This window comes from Sinohyriopsis cumingii, chromosome 4 (genome assembly GCF_028554795.1).
Source record: "Sinohyriopsis cumingii isolate HCF-2022 chromosome 4, ASM2855479v2, whole genome shotgun sequence".
In the NCBI taxonomy this organism is placed as follows: Eukaryota; Metazoa; Mollusca; class Bivalvia; order Unionida; family Unionidae; genus Sinohyriopsis; species Sinohyriopsis cumingii.
In genome coordinates this window covers 23,518,486-23,536,468 of record NC_142964.1, presented here as the reverse complement: position 1 = coordinate 23,536,468, position 17,983 = coordinate 23,518,486, and the positions used below count along the sequence as shown (strand labels likewise).

The 17,983-nt window shown below is 33.8% G+C and overlaps 1 protein-coding gene across 1 annotated transcript in view; it reads left to right on the top strand.

Moving 5' to 3' along the window:
* The window catches only part of LOC149800814 (polypeptide N-acetylgalactosaminyltransferase 13-like), an 82,550-nt gene extending 68,905 nt beyond the window's left edge, over positions 1-13,645 (top strand). The window contains exons 9-10 of the mRNA XM_089954809.1: positions 4,007-4,138; positions 5,528-13,645. Of these exons, the coding sequence (XP_089810935.1) occupies positions 4,007-4,138; positions 5,528-5,656 (261 nt within the window). The 3' untranslated portion in view covers positions 5,657-13,645. The remainder of the gene's footprint in view (positions 1-4,006; positions 4,139-5,527) is intronic.
* The last annotated feature ends 4,338 nt before the right edge of the window (positions 13,646-17,983 follow it).

The following is a 17,983-nucleotide window of genomic DNA, read 5'->3' as shown; positions in this document are numbered from 1 at the left end:
TGACCATAGATCAACCACGCTATACTAGTGGCTTGATAGAGGACTATGAAATGCTGTGTGGGCATATAATCTGCAATTAACTGTAATCATGTTTGAATTTGCCACACCACCGATATGGTGTGCTGCCAATCACAGTAACACTTTGACGTCTTCCTTGACAAACATGAAAGCCGTAATACCTATGAATTTCGAATTGAATAAACTAATTATAAATTAAGAAATAATTATTAGCGTTCACTTTTTTAAAAATAACACTCCAGGTCCAGACAAGATTCCAATCATTCATTACCAGTTGATTTTACCATGCATTGTTTCATTTCTTAATATGCTCTTTAATAGGATCCTTGGCAATTCCAAGTGTAATATGCTTTTTACTAGGATCCTTGGCAATTCCAAGTGTAATATGCTCTTTACTAGGATCCTTGGCAATTCCAAGTGTAATATGCTCTTTACTAGGATCCTTGGCAGTTCCAAGTGTAATATGCTCTTTACTAGGATCCTTGGCAATTCCAAGTGTAATATGCTCTTTACTAGAATCCTTGGCAATTCCAAGTGTAATATGCTCTTTACTAGAATCCTTGGCAATTCCAAGTGTAATATGCTGTTTACTAGGATCCTTGGCAATTCCAAGTGTAATATGCTCTTTACTAGGATCCTTGGCAATTCCAAGTGTAATATGCTCTTTACTAGGATCCTTGGCAATTCCAAGTGTAATATGCTCTTTACTAGGATCCTTGGCATTTCCAAGTGTAATATGCTCTTTACTAGGATCCTTGGCAATTCCAAGTGTAATATGCTCTTTACTAGGATCCTCGGCAATTCCAAGTGTAATATGCTCTTTACTAGGATCCTTGGCAATTCCAAGTGTAATATGCTCTTTACTAGGATCCTTGGCAATTCCAAGTGTAATATGCTCTTTACTAGGATCCTCGGCAATTCCAAGTGTAATATGCTCTTAAATAGGATCCTTGGCAATTCCAAGTGTAATATGCTTTTTACTAGGATCCTTGGCAATTCCAAGTGTAATATGCTCTTTACTAGGATCCTTGGCAATTCTAGGTGTAATATGCTCTTTACTAGGATCCTTGGCAGTTCCAAGTGTAATATGCTCTTTACTAGGATCCTTGGCAATTCCAAGTGTAATATGCTCTTAAATAGGATCCTTGGCAATTCCAAGTGTAATATGCTCTTTACTAGGATCCTTGGCAATTCCAAGTGTAATATGCTCTTAAATAGGATCCTTGGCAATTCCAAGTGTAATATGCTCTTAAATAGGATCCTTGGCAATTCCAAGTGTAATATGCTCTTTACTAGGATCCTCGGCAATTCCAAGTGTAATATGCTCTTTACTAGGATCCTTGGCAATTCCAAGTGTAATATGCTCTTTACTAGGATCCTCGGCAATTCCAAGTGTAATATGCTCTTTACTAGGATCCTTGGCAATTCCAAGTGTAATATGCTCTTTACTAGGATCCTCGGCAATTCCAAGTGTAATATGCTCTTTACTAGGATCCTTGGCAATTCCAAGTGTAATATGCTCTTTACTAGGATCCTTGGCAATTCCAAGTGTAATATGCTCTTAAATAGGATCCTTGGCAATTCCAAGTGTAATATGCTCTTTACTAGGATCCTTGGCAATTCCAAGTGTAATATGCTCTTTACTAGGATCCTTGGCAATTCCAAGCGTAATATGCTCTTTACTAGGATCCTCGGCAGTTCCAAGTGTAATATGCTCTTTACTAGGATCCTTGGCAATTCCAAGTGTAATATGCTCTTAAATAGGATCCTTGGCAATTCCAAGTGTAATATGCTCTTTACTAGGATCCTTGGCAATTCCAAGTGTAATATGCTCCTAAATAGGATCCTTGGCAATTCCAAGTGTAATATGCTCTTTACTAGGATCCTTGGCAGTTCCAAGTGTAATATGCTCTTAAATAGGATCCTTGGCAATTCCAAGTGTAATATGCTCTTTACTAGGATCCTTGGCAATTCCAAGTGTAATATGCTCTTTACTAGGATCCTTGGCAATTCCAAGTGTAATATGCTCTTTACTAGGATCCTTGGCAGTTCCAAGTGTAATATGCTCTTTACTAGGATCCTTGGCAATTCCAAGTGTAATATGCTCTTAAATAGGATCCTTGGCAATTCCAAGTGTAATATGCTCAATATATGGGAATGGGGATATGAACAACCCCAGCAATTACAAGGCAATTTCTGTAATAAAGAATCTCAGACTGACTTTAAAGTACTTGTGATAATATATCCAGTATGCATGAAGTTGTTCAGATGTATATACGTAAATCTGGTGGTAGGTTTACTGTTTATTCATTGACTTTTCAAAAGCTCTGATTGTGTACAACATAATTAACTGTTTTTTTCTTGTACAGAAAGGTATTGATGGAAATATTTTACAAATTTTAAAAATATATACTTTTGCTTGAAAAGCTGTGTAAAAACACCAAATAGATCAATAGAAATGTGTGAACAAGACAAAGATGTATTCTAAACCCAAATATTTGTTGTCTTTATTAAACTAAGTGTAAATATGGGTATTTTTAATCACAATGAATATACCATAGATCTTTACCTTATTGTAGGCAGATGATGTGGATAATTGTGCAGAAACTGTACAGTTATTGCAACAACAAAAATAAATGCTACAGATGAATTCTTTGTTGAAACTGGAATGGAAATTAATCTAGCAAGATGGTGGCTTTTTGAGAAATTACAAGTGTTGGAATTATATGGGCAAATCTATCGAAATAGTGTCATTTTATAAATATCTGGGGTTGCTTTTAGCATCGAGGTTGGGCTGGACTGTGGCAGAAACAATGTTGTCATCATGAGCACTGAAAGCAGTATCTAGAGTTATCAATAAATATTTTGGAAGATTACAGGATATATTTCAAATATTTGATGCTATGGCGAAACAAGTATTATGTTGCAGTTAAAAAACATAGGATTAGGAATATTCACCAGAAATTCAACACAGATTTTGTAAAAGATATCTTAATGTGCCAGATGTGGTGAATAATTATGTTTATCTTGGTGAATGTGGGTAATACCCTTCAAGTACAACTTGTATGCTTGGATGTGTAAAGTATTGGACAAAATGATACATCTGCCTACAGGCAGATATCCTCTCCAATGATATGTTAAAAAAAGCTGGATGATGCTGGCAAAAGTACATGAGTCAGTAAAGTTACAAAGTTTGTATTCTCTCATGGTTTTTGTTATGCATTGCTAGTTCAAGAAATGGGTGAGAAACAGTTTTCTAATTAAGTTCAGACAACATTTGTTTGGTTCCTCATAACACATCTGGTCGAATAAAATAGGCAACTGTACAAAATATGTTTGTTATAGTAAGTACAAGACATTATTGGATATTGAGATATATTTAACATTAGATCTGTCTTTCATTTTTAGAAAAGCATTTGCATCTTTTTGATGTTCTAAACATGATTTATTGATTGAATGAGGACAACACATTAAAATTGAAAAATCTGAGAGTTTTAAAATTATGTCGTAAAGAAAATATCAGATGCATAGAAGACGAGTATCAGATTGTATGTATACGTACTTCACAATTTAAGATAGAGATGTATTAATATATCAACCCTTCACTAGATAAATTTACAAATGTAATGTCCTGGCTCAGAAAATAAGCCTTATTACGAATGTTTCATGATTTGCGTACTTTGCTTTTAAACTAAATGTTAGGTTGTGAAACTATATCAATAGTGGCAACTAAACCAGCATATTTTACTATACTGTGTATGACACAGTTTAATTTATTATGTTGATTATGTTATTTATTATGGGCTGGAGGCCTAAAGTACAGAATAAATTTTCTGTTCTGTTCTGTTCCATTCTGAATGATTACAGTCTGTATCAGTTTTATCTCCATTTGAATGAATGCCTTGTTATCATTGGATTTGTCTCATATTTCTTAGATAAAAGACACACACATCGAATATTACAAATTATACTTACTGGTATATTTCAGACATTTGCTTTGACATCAACACTACAACTGCGCACTAACTTGCAATGTATTGTGGTGAAAGGCTACCTCGAGAAAACTCCTTTTATGGAGGGGTGTTTCCAGAACAAGAAGGAGAATTGGCAGCATTCCAAGGTAAAACATTATTCCCCCCTTTCATGAAATACCAGTCGGATATTACACACCACATTTTAAGATGGAACACAATAAAATGTACAAACACATATCTCTGAGAACTGAATTTATAACAGGAATCTCCATTTGTGGCAGCAATATTTTGATTTTTTTTTTTTGTTTAAAGATTTATATCATTATTATATTTCTTGTCTTGCTTGTAATGGCAGCATCATTTGCATCAGCATTGAGATTATGTGTATTGGCTTTTGAAAGTCTTGTATTCTATAAAAGTTACTGTGTTCAGCTGGAACTTTATGTACCATTACAGTATGTCTTTATGTACCATCATAGTACTTCCTCCACCATTAATACTGGCCGCCATATATAGCCTATCGTGTGCTGAAAAATGGCGTTAAACCCCACAACAACAACAACAACAACCATCATAGTATGTCCTTATGTACCATTACAGTATGTCTTTATGTACCATTACAGTATGTCTTTATGTGCCATCATAGTATGTCCTTATGTACCATTACAGTATGTCTTTATGTACCATCACAGTATGTCTTTATGTACCATCATAGTACTTCCTCCACCATTAATACTGGCCGCCATATATAGCCTATCGTGTGCTGAAAAATGGCGTTAAACCCCACAACAACAACAACAACAACCATCATAGTATGTCCTTATGTACCATTACAGTATGTCTTTATGTACCATTACAGTATGTCTTTATGTGCCATCATAGTATGTCTTTATGTACCATTACAGTATGTCTTTATGTACCATCATAGTATGTCTTTATGTACCATTACAGTATGTCTTTATGTGCCATCATAGTATGTCCTTATGTACCATTACAGTATGTCTTTATGTACCATCATAGTATGTCTTTATGTACCATTACAGTATGTCTTTACCATTACAGTATGTCTTAAGTATATGCTCTGGTTTCATTTCTAAATTGAAAACTAATATAGCCATTATGTAGGCTAGACACTTCATGCCAGTGTTTACTGTTGCAGAGTTCTTGAGGAAATATATTTGCAAATTTTAATATCTGCTACATGAGAAAATGATTATCAAGAACAAATTGAAATATAAATTAATCAATGGACACCATTTTCATTTTCTGTTTCTTGTTGTCCCTATCTATGTAAAGTTGTTCAGTGCCAAATAATGTATTTAATGTACACATACAATTAATTTACCAATGTATTTAATGTACCAGTACAGTTAATGTTTACTTAATGTACCAATACAATTTATGTACCAATTTATTTAATTTACCATTGTAGTTATTTGCCCCATGCTCTTACTTCAGGAAAATTGCAAGAAATATTAGAGGTTTCATTTATAGTAAGTTTCTTAACATTCTTAAATGTTTTTTGCTGATTTCAGGATGGACTTCTTAGGCATATAAACTCAGGCCTATGTCTGGAGATCCGTGAAGACAAATTACTATTTATGAATCTCTGTGATCCAAAGAACCACTTACAGCAGTGGACTTTTCAACAGTCTACTTCATGACTAGACAAAGATCATCATACATACACCATATCATCTGCCAATATCAACTGATAAGGAGGAGGATAAGAGATCTCTTAGTCATTTCCTTACAATAAATACTTAATTCCATTTCTTTTTCATTTTAACAGATTAAATACTTAATTCCATCTATTTCCCATTTTCACAGAATAAATACTTAATTCCATCTCTGTCATTTTCACAGAATAAATACTTAATTCTATCTATTTCCCATTGTCACAGAATACATACTTAATTCCATTGATGTGTGGATCACAATCAGATGGATAGCATTTGAAAACAAAGTCAAGTTTCTCATAAAATCTTGGACATTGATAAGTGAGTGGTGGCACAGTAGTCACAAAATGCTTTGTCTTATAAACAACTCTTTTTAAAAATAGGGTGACATTCAAAAAATGGTTTGCTTGGCTTTGTCATATATTCTGTACATGTACATTGAAAGATAGGGATAATGCTACTAGCTACCTAAACTGTCATCAGATCCATTCTGTACTTGTACATTGAAACATAGGGATGATAACACTAGCTATCTAAACCATCATCAGATCCTTTCTGTACGTGTACAATGAAACATAGGGATGATAACACTAGCTACCTAAACTGTCATCAGATCCATTCTTTACTTGTACATTGAAACATAGGGATGATAACACTAGCTACCTAAACCATCATCAGATCCATTCTGTACTTGTACATTGAAACATAGGGATGATAACACTAGCTACCTAAACTGTCATCAAATCCATTCTGTACATGTACAGTGAAACATAGGGATGATCACACTAGCTACCTAAACCATCATCAGATCCATTCTATATGTGAACAGTGAAACATAGGGATGATAACACTAGCTACCTAAACCATCATCAGATCTATTCTGTACGTGTACAGTGAAACATAGGGATGATCACACTAGCTACCTAAACCATCATCAGATCTATTCTGTACGTGTACAGTGAAACATAGGGATGATAACACTAGCTACCTAAACCATCATCAGATCCATTCTATACGTGTACATTGAAACATAGGGATGATAACACTAGCTACTTAAATTGTCATCAGATCCATTCTATACTTGTACATTGAAACATAAGGATGATCATGCTAGCTACCTAAACTGTCGTTAAATCCATTCTGTACGTGTACAGTGAAACATAGGGATGATAACACTTGCTACCTAAACTGTCATCAAATCCATTCTGTACTTGTACATTGAAACATAAGGATTATAACACTAGCCACCTAAACCATCATCAGATCCATTCTTTACTTGTACACTGAAACATAGGTATGATCACAATATCAACATAAACTGTCATCAAATCCATTCTGTACTTGTACATTGAAACCAAGGGATGATGCTGCTAGCTACCTAAACCATCATCAGATCCATTCTTTACTTGTACACTGAAACATAGGTATGATCACACTATCTACATTAACTGTCGTCAAATCCATTCTGTACATGTACAGTGAAACATAGGGATGATAACACTTGCTACCTAAACTGTCATCAAATCCATTCTGTACTTGTACATTGAAACACAAGGATTATAACACTAGCCACCTAAACCATCATCAGATCCATTCTGTACTTGTACACTGAAACCAAGGGATGATGCTGCTAGCTACCTAAACCATCATCAGAGCCATTCTATACTTGTACATTGAAATATAGGTATGAACACACTATCTACATAAACTGTCATCAAATCTGTTCTGTAATTGTACATTGAAACATAGGGATGATAACACAAGCCACCTAAACCATCATTCTTTATTTGTACAGTGAAACATTGGGATGATAACACTAGCTACCTAAACTGTCATCAGTTCTATTCTGTACTTGTACATTGAAAGATAGGGATGATAACACTAGCTACCTAAACTGTCATCAGATCCATTCTGTACTTGTACATTGAAAGATAGGGATGATAACACTAGCTACCTAAACTGTCATCAGATCCATTCTGTACTTGTACATTGAAACATAGGGATGATAACACTAGCTACCTAAACTGTCATCAGATCCATTCTTTACTTGTACATTGAAACATAGGGATGATAACACTAGCTACCTAAACTGTCAATCGATCCATTCTTTACTTGTACATTGAAACATAGGGATGATAACACTAGCTACCTAAACTGTCGTCAGATCCATTCTGTACTTGTACATTGAAACCAAGGGATGGTAACACTAGCTACCTAAACCATCATCAGATCCATTCTATACTTGTACATTGAAACCAAGGGATGATAACACTAGCTACCTAAACCATCATCAGATCCATTCTGTACTTGTACATTGAAATGAAGGGATGATAACACTAGCTACCTAAACCGTCATCAGATCCATTCTTTACTTGTACATTGAAACCAAGGGATGATAACACTAGCTACCTAAACCATCATCAGATCCATTCTGTACTTGTACATTGAAACATAGGGATGATAACATTAGCTACCTAAACCGTCATCACATCAATTCTGTTTTGTCTGAGAAATGAAATTATAGAAGAGATGTACATTTGTTTTAATGCATATAAGGAAATATTTCACAAGAGAAGTGGAATCATTGTATTGTAATGGCTCGAGTTTTATTTTATTAATATTTAATACAAACACCATTGACTTGCATATTTTGTTCCATTCTGTGCCAACATGGTTATCAGTTGTCATACTGTATGGCTAAGAAGTTAACAAATTTTACAACAATTTTGGACAGAAGTGATATTTCACACATCTCTCTCATACATAAATTATTTCAGACTATATTTTTCAAATTAATGACTGATTTTCATACAAAGTGAATTGATTGTATGCTCTACTGGTCATAAACCAGAAGAGTATATTTGACAACTTACTGTATTTTGTCCTTCCATTAGCATCAACACAAGTTTGTCATCATTACTCCTCCTAAACTACTTAAGTATTGCAATGAAACTTTAAACACGTAGTCCTAAATAAAAATTGTATCAATCTTACATACAGTATGACTGCCGAAATGGACATCTTGAAAACCTTGTTATTAATACTTCTGAATGGATGGTTATATCAACATCAAGGGTCTCATTAAAGAATGGTTACATCAACATGGGGGTCTCACTAATGGATGGTTACATCAACTTGGGGTCTCACTAAAGGATGGTTATATCAACATGGAGGTCTCACTAAATGATGGTTACATCAACATGGGGGTCTCACTAATGGATGGTTACATCAACGTGGTGGTCTCACTAAAGAATGGGTTACATCAACATGGGGGTTTCATTAATGGATGGTTACATCAACATGGGGGTCTCACTAAAGGATGGTTATATCAACATGGGGGTCTCACTAAACATGGGGGTCTCACTAATGGATGGTTACATCAACATGGGGGTCTCACTAAAGGATGGTTATATCAACATGGGACTCTCATTAAAGAATGGTTACATCAACATGGGGGTCTCACTAAAGGATGGTCATATCAACATGGGGGTCTCACTAATGGATGGTTACATCAACATGGGGGTCTCACTAATGGATGTTTTATCAACATAGGGATCTCACTAATGGATGGTTATATCAACATAGGGGTCTCACTAATGGATGGTTATATCGACATGGGGGTCTCACTAATGGAAGTTTTATCAATATGGGGGTCTCACTAATGAACTTCTAGTCTAGTTGGTCTTAAATGAAAATGGTGCTTTTCTGACACCCAACATGCCTACCATAGCAGCCATGTTGAAAATCTTGCTATTGCTTCTCCACATGAATGGAAATTCAAAATCAGCCTGGTGTTTTTCACTGGAGTTTAGATGGTCTTAAACAAAAATGGAGCCAAACTGATATTCAAGATGGCCACCAGGGTGGAAATTCAAAATCAGCCTGGTGTTTTTCACTGGAACTTAGATGGTCTTAAATAAAAATGGAGCCAAACTGATATTCAAGATGGGCAATCTTGAAAAACTTATCACTACTCCTCCTAGACTGGAAGTCAAATTGACAATAGGTTTTCATCCAAAGATTTTTTGATGATGTTTGTACAATAAGAAAATGGTGCCAGTATGGCACCCAATATGGTCACCCTTACAGTCACCCTGAACATCTTCATATTGCTATTCCTTCTAGCATGGAGTTTTCACCAAACACTAATTATGATATTGGTTCTGAATGAAAATGTGTGGATATTTTAATGTGTTCATTCTGATGGAAGAGAGAGAAAAGGGAGATAGCAGAGAAAGAAGAAGAAGAGTAAATAGCTCAAAGTATTTAAATAAGATATTAATACTGACTGATATATTTCCTAAATTGGAAGATAAAGTAGTTTCAGGGGTGTCTCAGCATCAGTATTCCTCACAATGATACATCTCAGTTATGAACATTATCATTATTTATATTTTAAAAAATCAATGAGAACAAATTGAATAAAGTGGAAATGATTATTTCTTTATGCAAACTGACATTGTCAACTTGGTTAAGCCAAGGATCCCTTAATTTGAAGTGTATTTCAAAGCAAAATTCTGTGTCTTCCAGGCTTTTGTTATACTTGTAGTACGTGAACTTTGACCTTGACCAAGGTTAGGAACAATTTTCACACTCAGATTCAAGACTCAACTCAAAATTCTTAGATATCTGATTGGCTAAAGTCAACTTACTGATCAGTCGTCAGTCATCAGTTTTGAATTAGGTCTAAAATTGACTTGGAATTATTTGTAATCAGTTATATTCTTTTTTACTTCAGGATTTTCTTACTTATGATTATTCAACCATATAAAGATTTTTTATTTTAATTTGTATATTCTATTCGTTCTTCAAGATGGATAGCTTCATGTCTTTCTACATAAATTTAATTTCAATTAGGAACACAAATATACAATCTGGCTTTAAGTTTATCAACATTAGCATTAAGTTAATTGTAGATGTAAGACATTTGATTGGTCAATATGAAGTCAGACTTAAATTTCAACCAATCAGATCACTGGATTCTAAACTTAGATTCAAGTCTGAACATAAGTTCTGATGTCAGAATTCAGACTTGATACCTTTGATTAAGTAGTAGACTGGCATCGAGCTTGGGATTCAAGTATTCAAGATGCCAGTCAAGATACTTGTAGAAATGCTGTTGCCATTTACTGTCACTAGTTCTAATTACTCTAATGCCCAGTTTGTAATAAATTTTATTTAATTCATGCATTGTCCAGTCTGATTACTTACATTTTGTACAATCATTCAACCATGAAAAAAGGTACCAGTACACCTTCCCTATTTATGAACATGGTGGTGAAGGAAATACCAGATGATATTCAACATTGTTTATGAGCACTACATTTTATCCTATACATGCAATTTATATGTGTATCTGATATTTTTGATACTAGGTGTATATACCCTATAAAAAATCAATATTGTAATGTAATACTGTTAAGTATATCTCATTGCTCTATATCAAAGTGTTTGTATTTCGTAAACATTGTAACTCGACCAATATCAAAGATTTATTATTTTTCTCTACATGTTGTGATGCATATTTCAGCTTTGCTTGTTTTCACCTGGTTCAGTTTTCCTTATCATTTGAAAATAAAAGTCTTCATGAAATGTTTATGCTTTGGTTAACCAGACCCTCCAATATTCTGGACAGCATTTTTAGTGTTCACATATTTACATCAGTGATGGTAAAATCCATATAAATGCTGGAAGCAGTGACAGCTTGTCATGAGTGATAAAATAGAGTTTCTTATTGTTTTGCATATATTAATTATGACATGAATATTGTGTATGGTACATGTATTTTCATATTGTTTATGGTACATGTATTTTCATATTGTTTATGTACATGTATTTTCATATTATTTATGTACATGTATTTTTATATTGTTTATGGTACGTGTATTTTCATATTGATTATGGTACATTTTTTTCATATTGTTTATGTACATGTATTTTCATATTGTTTATGTACATGTATTTTCATATTGTTGCAATGCATGAATTGATATGAGGTGTAAAATATAGTATTTGAGCAATGGAACGTTATTGTACAGGTGGCTGGCTGTGGATACTTATCATTCAGGAGTGATCTTTTTTATGACAATGTTATTTCATAAATGCTGATTTAATAAAGACTATTTGTACATTGAAACAAATTGCCAGCCTTTTCAGTCCATAATTTGCTCCTCAGTGAGATGATTGTGATTTAAGTGCTTCGCTTTCAGAAGGACTGATGTTCAGATGTCCCATTTGTCCCATTGTGCTTTTAGTGCTTCGCTTTCAGAAGGACTGATGTTCAGATGTCCCATTTGTCCCATTGTGCTTTTAGTACTTCGCTTTAAGAAGGACTGATGTTCAGATGTCCCATTTGTCCCATTGTGCTTTTAGTGCTTAGCTTTAAGAAGGACTGATGTTCAGATGTTCCATTTGTCCCATTGTGCTTTTAGTGCTTCGCTTTAAGAAGGACTGATGTTCAGATGTCCCATTGTGCTTTTAGTGCTTCGCTTTAAGAAGGACTGATGTTCAGATGTTCCATTTGTCCCATTGTGCTTTAAGTGCTTCGCTTTAAGAAGGACTGATGTCCCATTTGTCCTATTTCATTAAGGATTTCAGTTTTTGTTCTTGATATGGAGACTTTTTGAAAATCTCTTTTGTTTGCACACTGTGTAAGAATTATTTTTTTGTAAATGTTTATATTAGTGAGTACAATACTCTCATAATATGTTGAAAATACCCTTTTAAGATGCCCTGATTAACTGTGGAAAGTTAACTCCTTTAACCAGAGTGCCACTTTTTATGTCATAAATTAGGAAGGTGACCTTATTTTGTATGTTCACACATGCCAGTATGTACTAGTTGTAGTTGCTTTGGGTTGAATGGCATTTTTCAGCACATGATAGCCTACACATGACAGCTAGTATAACTGGCAGTGGAAGAACCAGGGAAAAACCCAGTAAAAACTATTATTCTATTGGAAACTCCTGACAAGCTTTCTCAGATAACCACATTGGTTGAGCCTGAGATTCAAACCCAGATAGTGGTGAGATGACAGTGATTGGTAAATTCAAGTGCTTCCAACCACTCTGCCACACAGATCTTGTTAGTATTTGTTGTTTTGCCATCAATTAATTAAATTTCTGGAACTTGACAAACACACATTAAATAAAACCTTTGTAAGTCTTGTAACATAGTTTTGTATGAAATTTTTTTATCCAAATTAGACCATTTTTAATTTGGGAATAACTCATTTGCTTGAGTCATATCTGTCACAATAAACATTTAATTGGGAAGTTTGTTTGGAAAGAGATGTCTTCCAGTTTTAATAGTGTGATTAAATTGATTAGCACTGAAGCAAAGGTATTACTCACTATTTGCTATTGAGCTTTTCCTAAAAAAATTAAAATTCCAAGAACATTTTTTAAAATACAAATTGACTTGATTGTACAAATTTGAAGATGCATTTTTATCCTTTCTAAAACCCATACCTTCAACCAACAAAATCTCAGCTTTGCATAAAGTATTGTAAGATAATAGTCTTGACGAGCAACTGGGGAGTGTGTTCTAAACTAAATTCTTTTTCATCTCAGTTTATATTTGGCTTAACTACATTTACAACGAATGTCTATGAAGTTAACCCATGCAGATACATGCATTAGTTTATCTATACTGTAATTGCAAACTAAATTTAGTTGATTGTCACATTCTTAAAGAGATATGTATGATATAGATGGGGTAATTTGCATAAGTGACTTTACCATCTTTGCAATTCAGACTTTACTGTATGGAGATAGATGTGCCACTAATTTAGCTGGAATAATATACATTTTCATTAGCATAATTCAATGAATATTCCATATTTTCATTCCAATATTCCATTTTCATAAAACTCTTCATATGAAGCACATTATGTGTGACTACAAGGGACGTGATGTTGAATGTATTACACACTTTATGTTAAAGATGTCTAATAGAATAAAAATTCATACTTTGGTTTCATTTTCTTCTTGTTTGTGCCAACATTTGAGACATCAGAGGTAACAACACCCCATTGGGATCTCTGAAGCTTCCAATAACAAATTTGTAAGACTAAAACTCCAATATGTTGATCATCACTATTCCATCATAAAACTGGAAACAATTTACCCCAGAAAAAACATTTAATACCAAAGAGTAAAAAGTGTCTGCTTTACTTATTTCTATCACTGCAGTTTAAAAAGTCCTCTATTTCTTACAAATGAGCTGTTTTCAAATTACATAGTAGTTATCACTTTATCTAGTTCATTGATAATGAGCTTGAAAGTGTCTGCCTCATTGCTGTTATGACGTCCATCAGCAGTTCTTTAAAGTTTTGAAGAAAAACCACTGATCCAGTTTCATCCAGGCTGGGCAGAAAGAATTGTCAAAAATTGCTGAGCAGAATCTGATAATATTTAATGGTGGTTCAAGTCTCAGCACTCAGCCAATGTTGTTATGTGATAAAGCTTGCCAGTAGCTTCTCATGGGTCATTGGTTCTTCCTCCACAACTTATACTGGCCACCATGTATAGCCTATCTTGTGCTAATAAATGGTATTAAACCCTATAATAATAACGACAACAACAACTTTTAATGGTCTGGCATGAAAGCCACTCAATGGGGCAGCTACTACAAAGAATACCAATCTATAATATGACAACTTTGGCCATAAAGTATAATAACCATTAAACAAAAACATCTCCAAAAAAGGAGCCTAACAGAATTTGTTAAATGTTCAAAGAAAACATTCTAATTAAATAGCTTTTCCTATGTTTATACTTGATACCTATGTGTATTCAGCTAAAAATATGTGTATTCAGCTAAAAATATGTGCACAAGATTTTGTCAACAACTTTAGAACAGAATTGAACCAAATTTAAAAGAAAGCATTCTGACATAAAGTCATTTCAAAAATTTACTAATGATATGTCTGTCTGCTGTCACACTTTTACCAAAACCATGGAATAAAAATACCTTGAGATAACTTCAAAAACTACAAAACTGAAGTGGACCAAATTTGACAGCATACTGGCATGAAGGCCTTTCAATATTTTACCAATGATGTCTGTCTGCTGCCACATTTTTACCAAATCCATGTAATACCTTAAAACAACATAACTACAAAACAACCAGACCAAATTTGAGAGCATTCTGGCATGAAGGCCTTTCAGTATTTTACCAGTGATATCTGTCTGCTGCCACACTTTTACCAAAACCATGGAATACCTTAAAATAACATAACTACAAAACAACCAGACCAAATTTGACAGCATTCTGGCATGAAGGCTTTATAGTCTCAACACAAGTGAACAGGGAAAACGATAAGCCCTCTTCTTTTCAAAAGCACTGAACAGAATTGGACCAAATTTGACAGTAATCAAAATTCAACTAAGAAATAGTACATACTTTAGTGTCGGAAAGATTTTTTGCTGAATACCAATTTTTCCTGTTCTGTAGTTGACAGTAATCAAAATTCAACTAAGAAATAGTACATACTTTAGTGTCAGAAAGATTTGTTGCTGAATACCAATTTTTCCTGTTCTGTAGTTATTCAATCCACCAGAAGTATAGGGACAATAGGTAGGTTACAGTTTTGAGAATTCAGGGGTGGGTAAGGGATAAATAACTAAATAGGAAAAGGTAGTTTCAATAATTACAGTAAACTGTTTGTCTGGGTTTGCTTTGAAAGCTTGTGGGGTCAGACTGAACAACAGTTAAGGGGAGCGAATTTTTTGTACTTACTGGTTGAGTAAAAATGATTTGTCTCCAAGTGGCAATAGTCTAGCCCTGTGATTACATATGGTATTTTCAGACCAAGGGTGTCAGGTATGTATCTGGCTTGGTGGCTAGATGTCCATTAGTCATGGTGTATGGCACTGATAAGTGAATCCTTTCACTTCTCACTTGTACAAGGCCCACACTGCAGTTGCAGTTCAGCCATGATGGAAGTGACTGTTTCTAAATTTGTTCAGAGTATTTTTCAGATGTCTGGCAGCTTGTCTTTATGTCATTACCCTAAGTGGTTAGAGTGTCTGACTCAGATCTGGTAGGTTGCTGGTTCAAACCCTGGTTTAATCATACCAAAGACTTATAAAAATTGTACTAGAAGATGCCTTGCTAGGCACTCAGCATTAAGAGGTTAGGACTAGTCGGCCTGGTGCCAGGATAATGTGACTGGGTGGGACATGATGCTGTATTTATGTGGCATGATGCCCCAGTGCTAGACATCACTATAAACTGCCACACACTGCAGACATAATAGCAATATGACTGAAAAATTGCTAAAGCTATGTTAAAAATCTAAATCATACACTATGTTATTTTTGTAAGATTTTGATTAAGTTTATGTATATATTTCCAACGCTAAACGTGCATGTTTCAGATTCATTGTCTAGATTTGTACTGGATAGTTTTTCTTATCTTATGTGTTGGAACAATACTAAGATTTGTGTTTAGGAATCCAAGACATGATTTTGCTTTAGACATTGATTTCTCATGTTTCAATATTGTGGTAAGCAACAGAAAGAACTAACAAAAAAGTTTTGTATAATTCAGCAAAAAATGTATTTCCCTGGAATGCAAAGTGAAAATTTACAAGGAACTTTAAAATATTGTGAATTAAATCCCAAATAATCCTAAATTTTCTCTCAGATCCAAAAGTATAGAATTGTTCTGAATGAATTTCAAGAATCTCGAATGTGCTGTTGTACCAATAGCCTTGAAGTCTGTGTTACTACTCTATGCTCTAAAAATAAGTAACAGAAAAGAGTGAAAAGTAACAAGCTTTGTAAAATTCAACAAATGATTTATTTCCCAGAATACAAAGTAAAATTTAATAAAAAGGAACTTAAGTTATTACAAATTAAATCCCAAAATAATCTACATTACAGACACAAGTCCTCATAATTTAAAGTCCTGAATAAAATTCAGCAGTAGTCCAAAATAAATCCAAAAATTGAAGGCCATGATGTGTCTGTGAAATCTCTTATAGTGTTGATGTGTCAACCGTCTTTTGTTGAATTACAGTATTATAATTCCAGCTTTGAAGTCACAATAAATTCCAAGAATTTTATCAAAGCACTTTTGTTTTTTCCAGAGAAAATAATCACTTGATTTCAATAATTGGAAGAAACGAATTCCTGCCCAACCGGACACAACATATAATACAACTTGAAAGTGGTAGATCTTAAAGCATGACTGAAAATCTTCTCAATTACAAAATTATATATAGTTATCTACAAAATTATATATAGTTATCTACAAAATTATATATAGTTATCTACTTGACCTCTGGTCATAATTAGCACTTTTTATTTTAAAACTCTTACCTAATGGAAAATAATGTTCTTGAATGATCCTGATGTTTACAAAATATACATATAAGTTATTATTAGAAACCAGAACCTGGACTACGTGACTATATGTCTATGTCAAATACAGTAAGGAAACTCCAAAACCAAGGCTTTGACCCAAATAAACATATTTACTGCTATTAAGAATAATTATGATTTTAAACCCATACACATAGAGAAATATTTAGCTATGTATTAGTTGTTTACAGAAAAATAAAGTCAAGCAGAAATTAACTAAATTTCGGACAAGGTCAAGTCCAACATACAATGTTACATTACAATAGCATGTAATGAAATATAAAAAATATTATAAAAACAGCAAATGATGTAAATTAAATTAACATATGACTGCAGTAGCATAATCCAGAATGTCCTTGATTGAGTCCTCAATAATTCCAAAAGATAATGAGCACTTTGAAATCCCAAGAAGTAATTTAGATAAATAATTCTTCTTAAATGTGAATACAATTAAAAGCTAAATTAATAATTTTCTTTTCTTGATTCTTAGAAATATACAAGGTAGACAATAGACTTTCCATGGGGAAAACCATGGTCCTGAATTAAAATCGAATTAAACATATTTTTGAAAATGACATTAGTCAGGTAGGTTCAAATGCTTACCCTCAAATACGGACAAGAATAAGCAGACAATGCAAATTAAATATATGCAATATGTGCATCCCCCACCCCTCGAGATGTGTGGGATTTATATTCTAATATATGTGGGTGAATTTACTTCTGCTAGAGATTGTTCATTAACGATATTCTGATGATAGGTTACCATTCTTGATTTGGTTATTCTAAGTTACACTTGCTAATGTTAAAGGTCTTCTTCCATGTGTGTTCGCAAGTAGAGATGCACAACCCAAGTGAATATGGTCCTATGAAAAAGTTTAAACATCATAGTTGTATGGCTTCATGGTGTAGAAATAGTATCATATAGTTTTCGGACATGTCCATT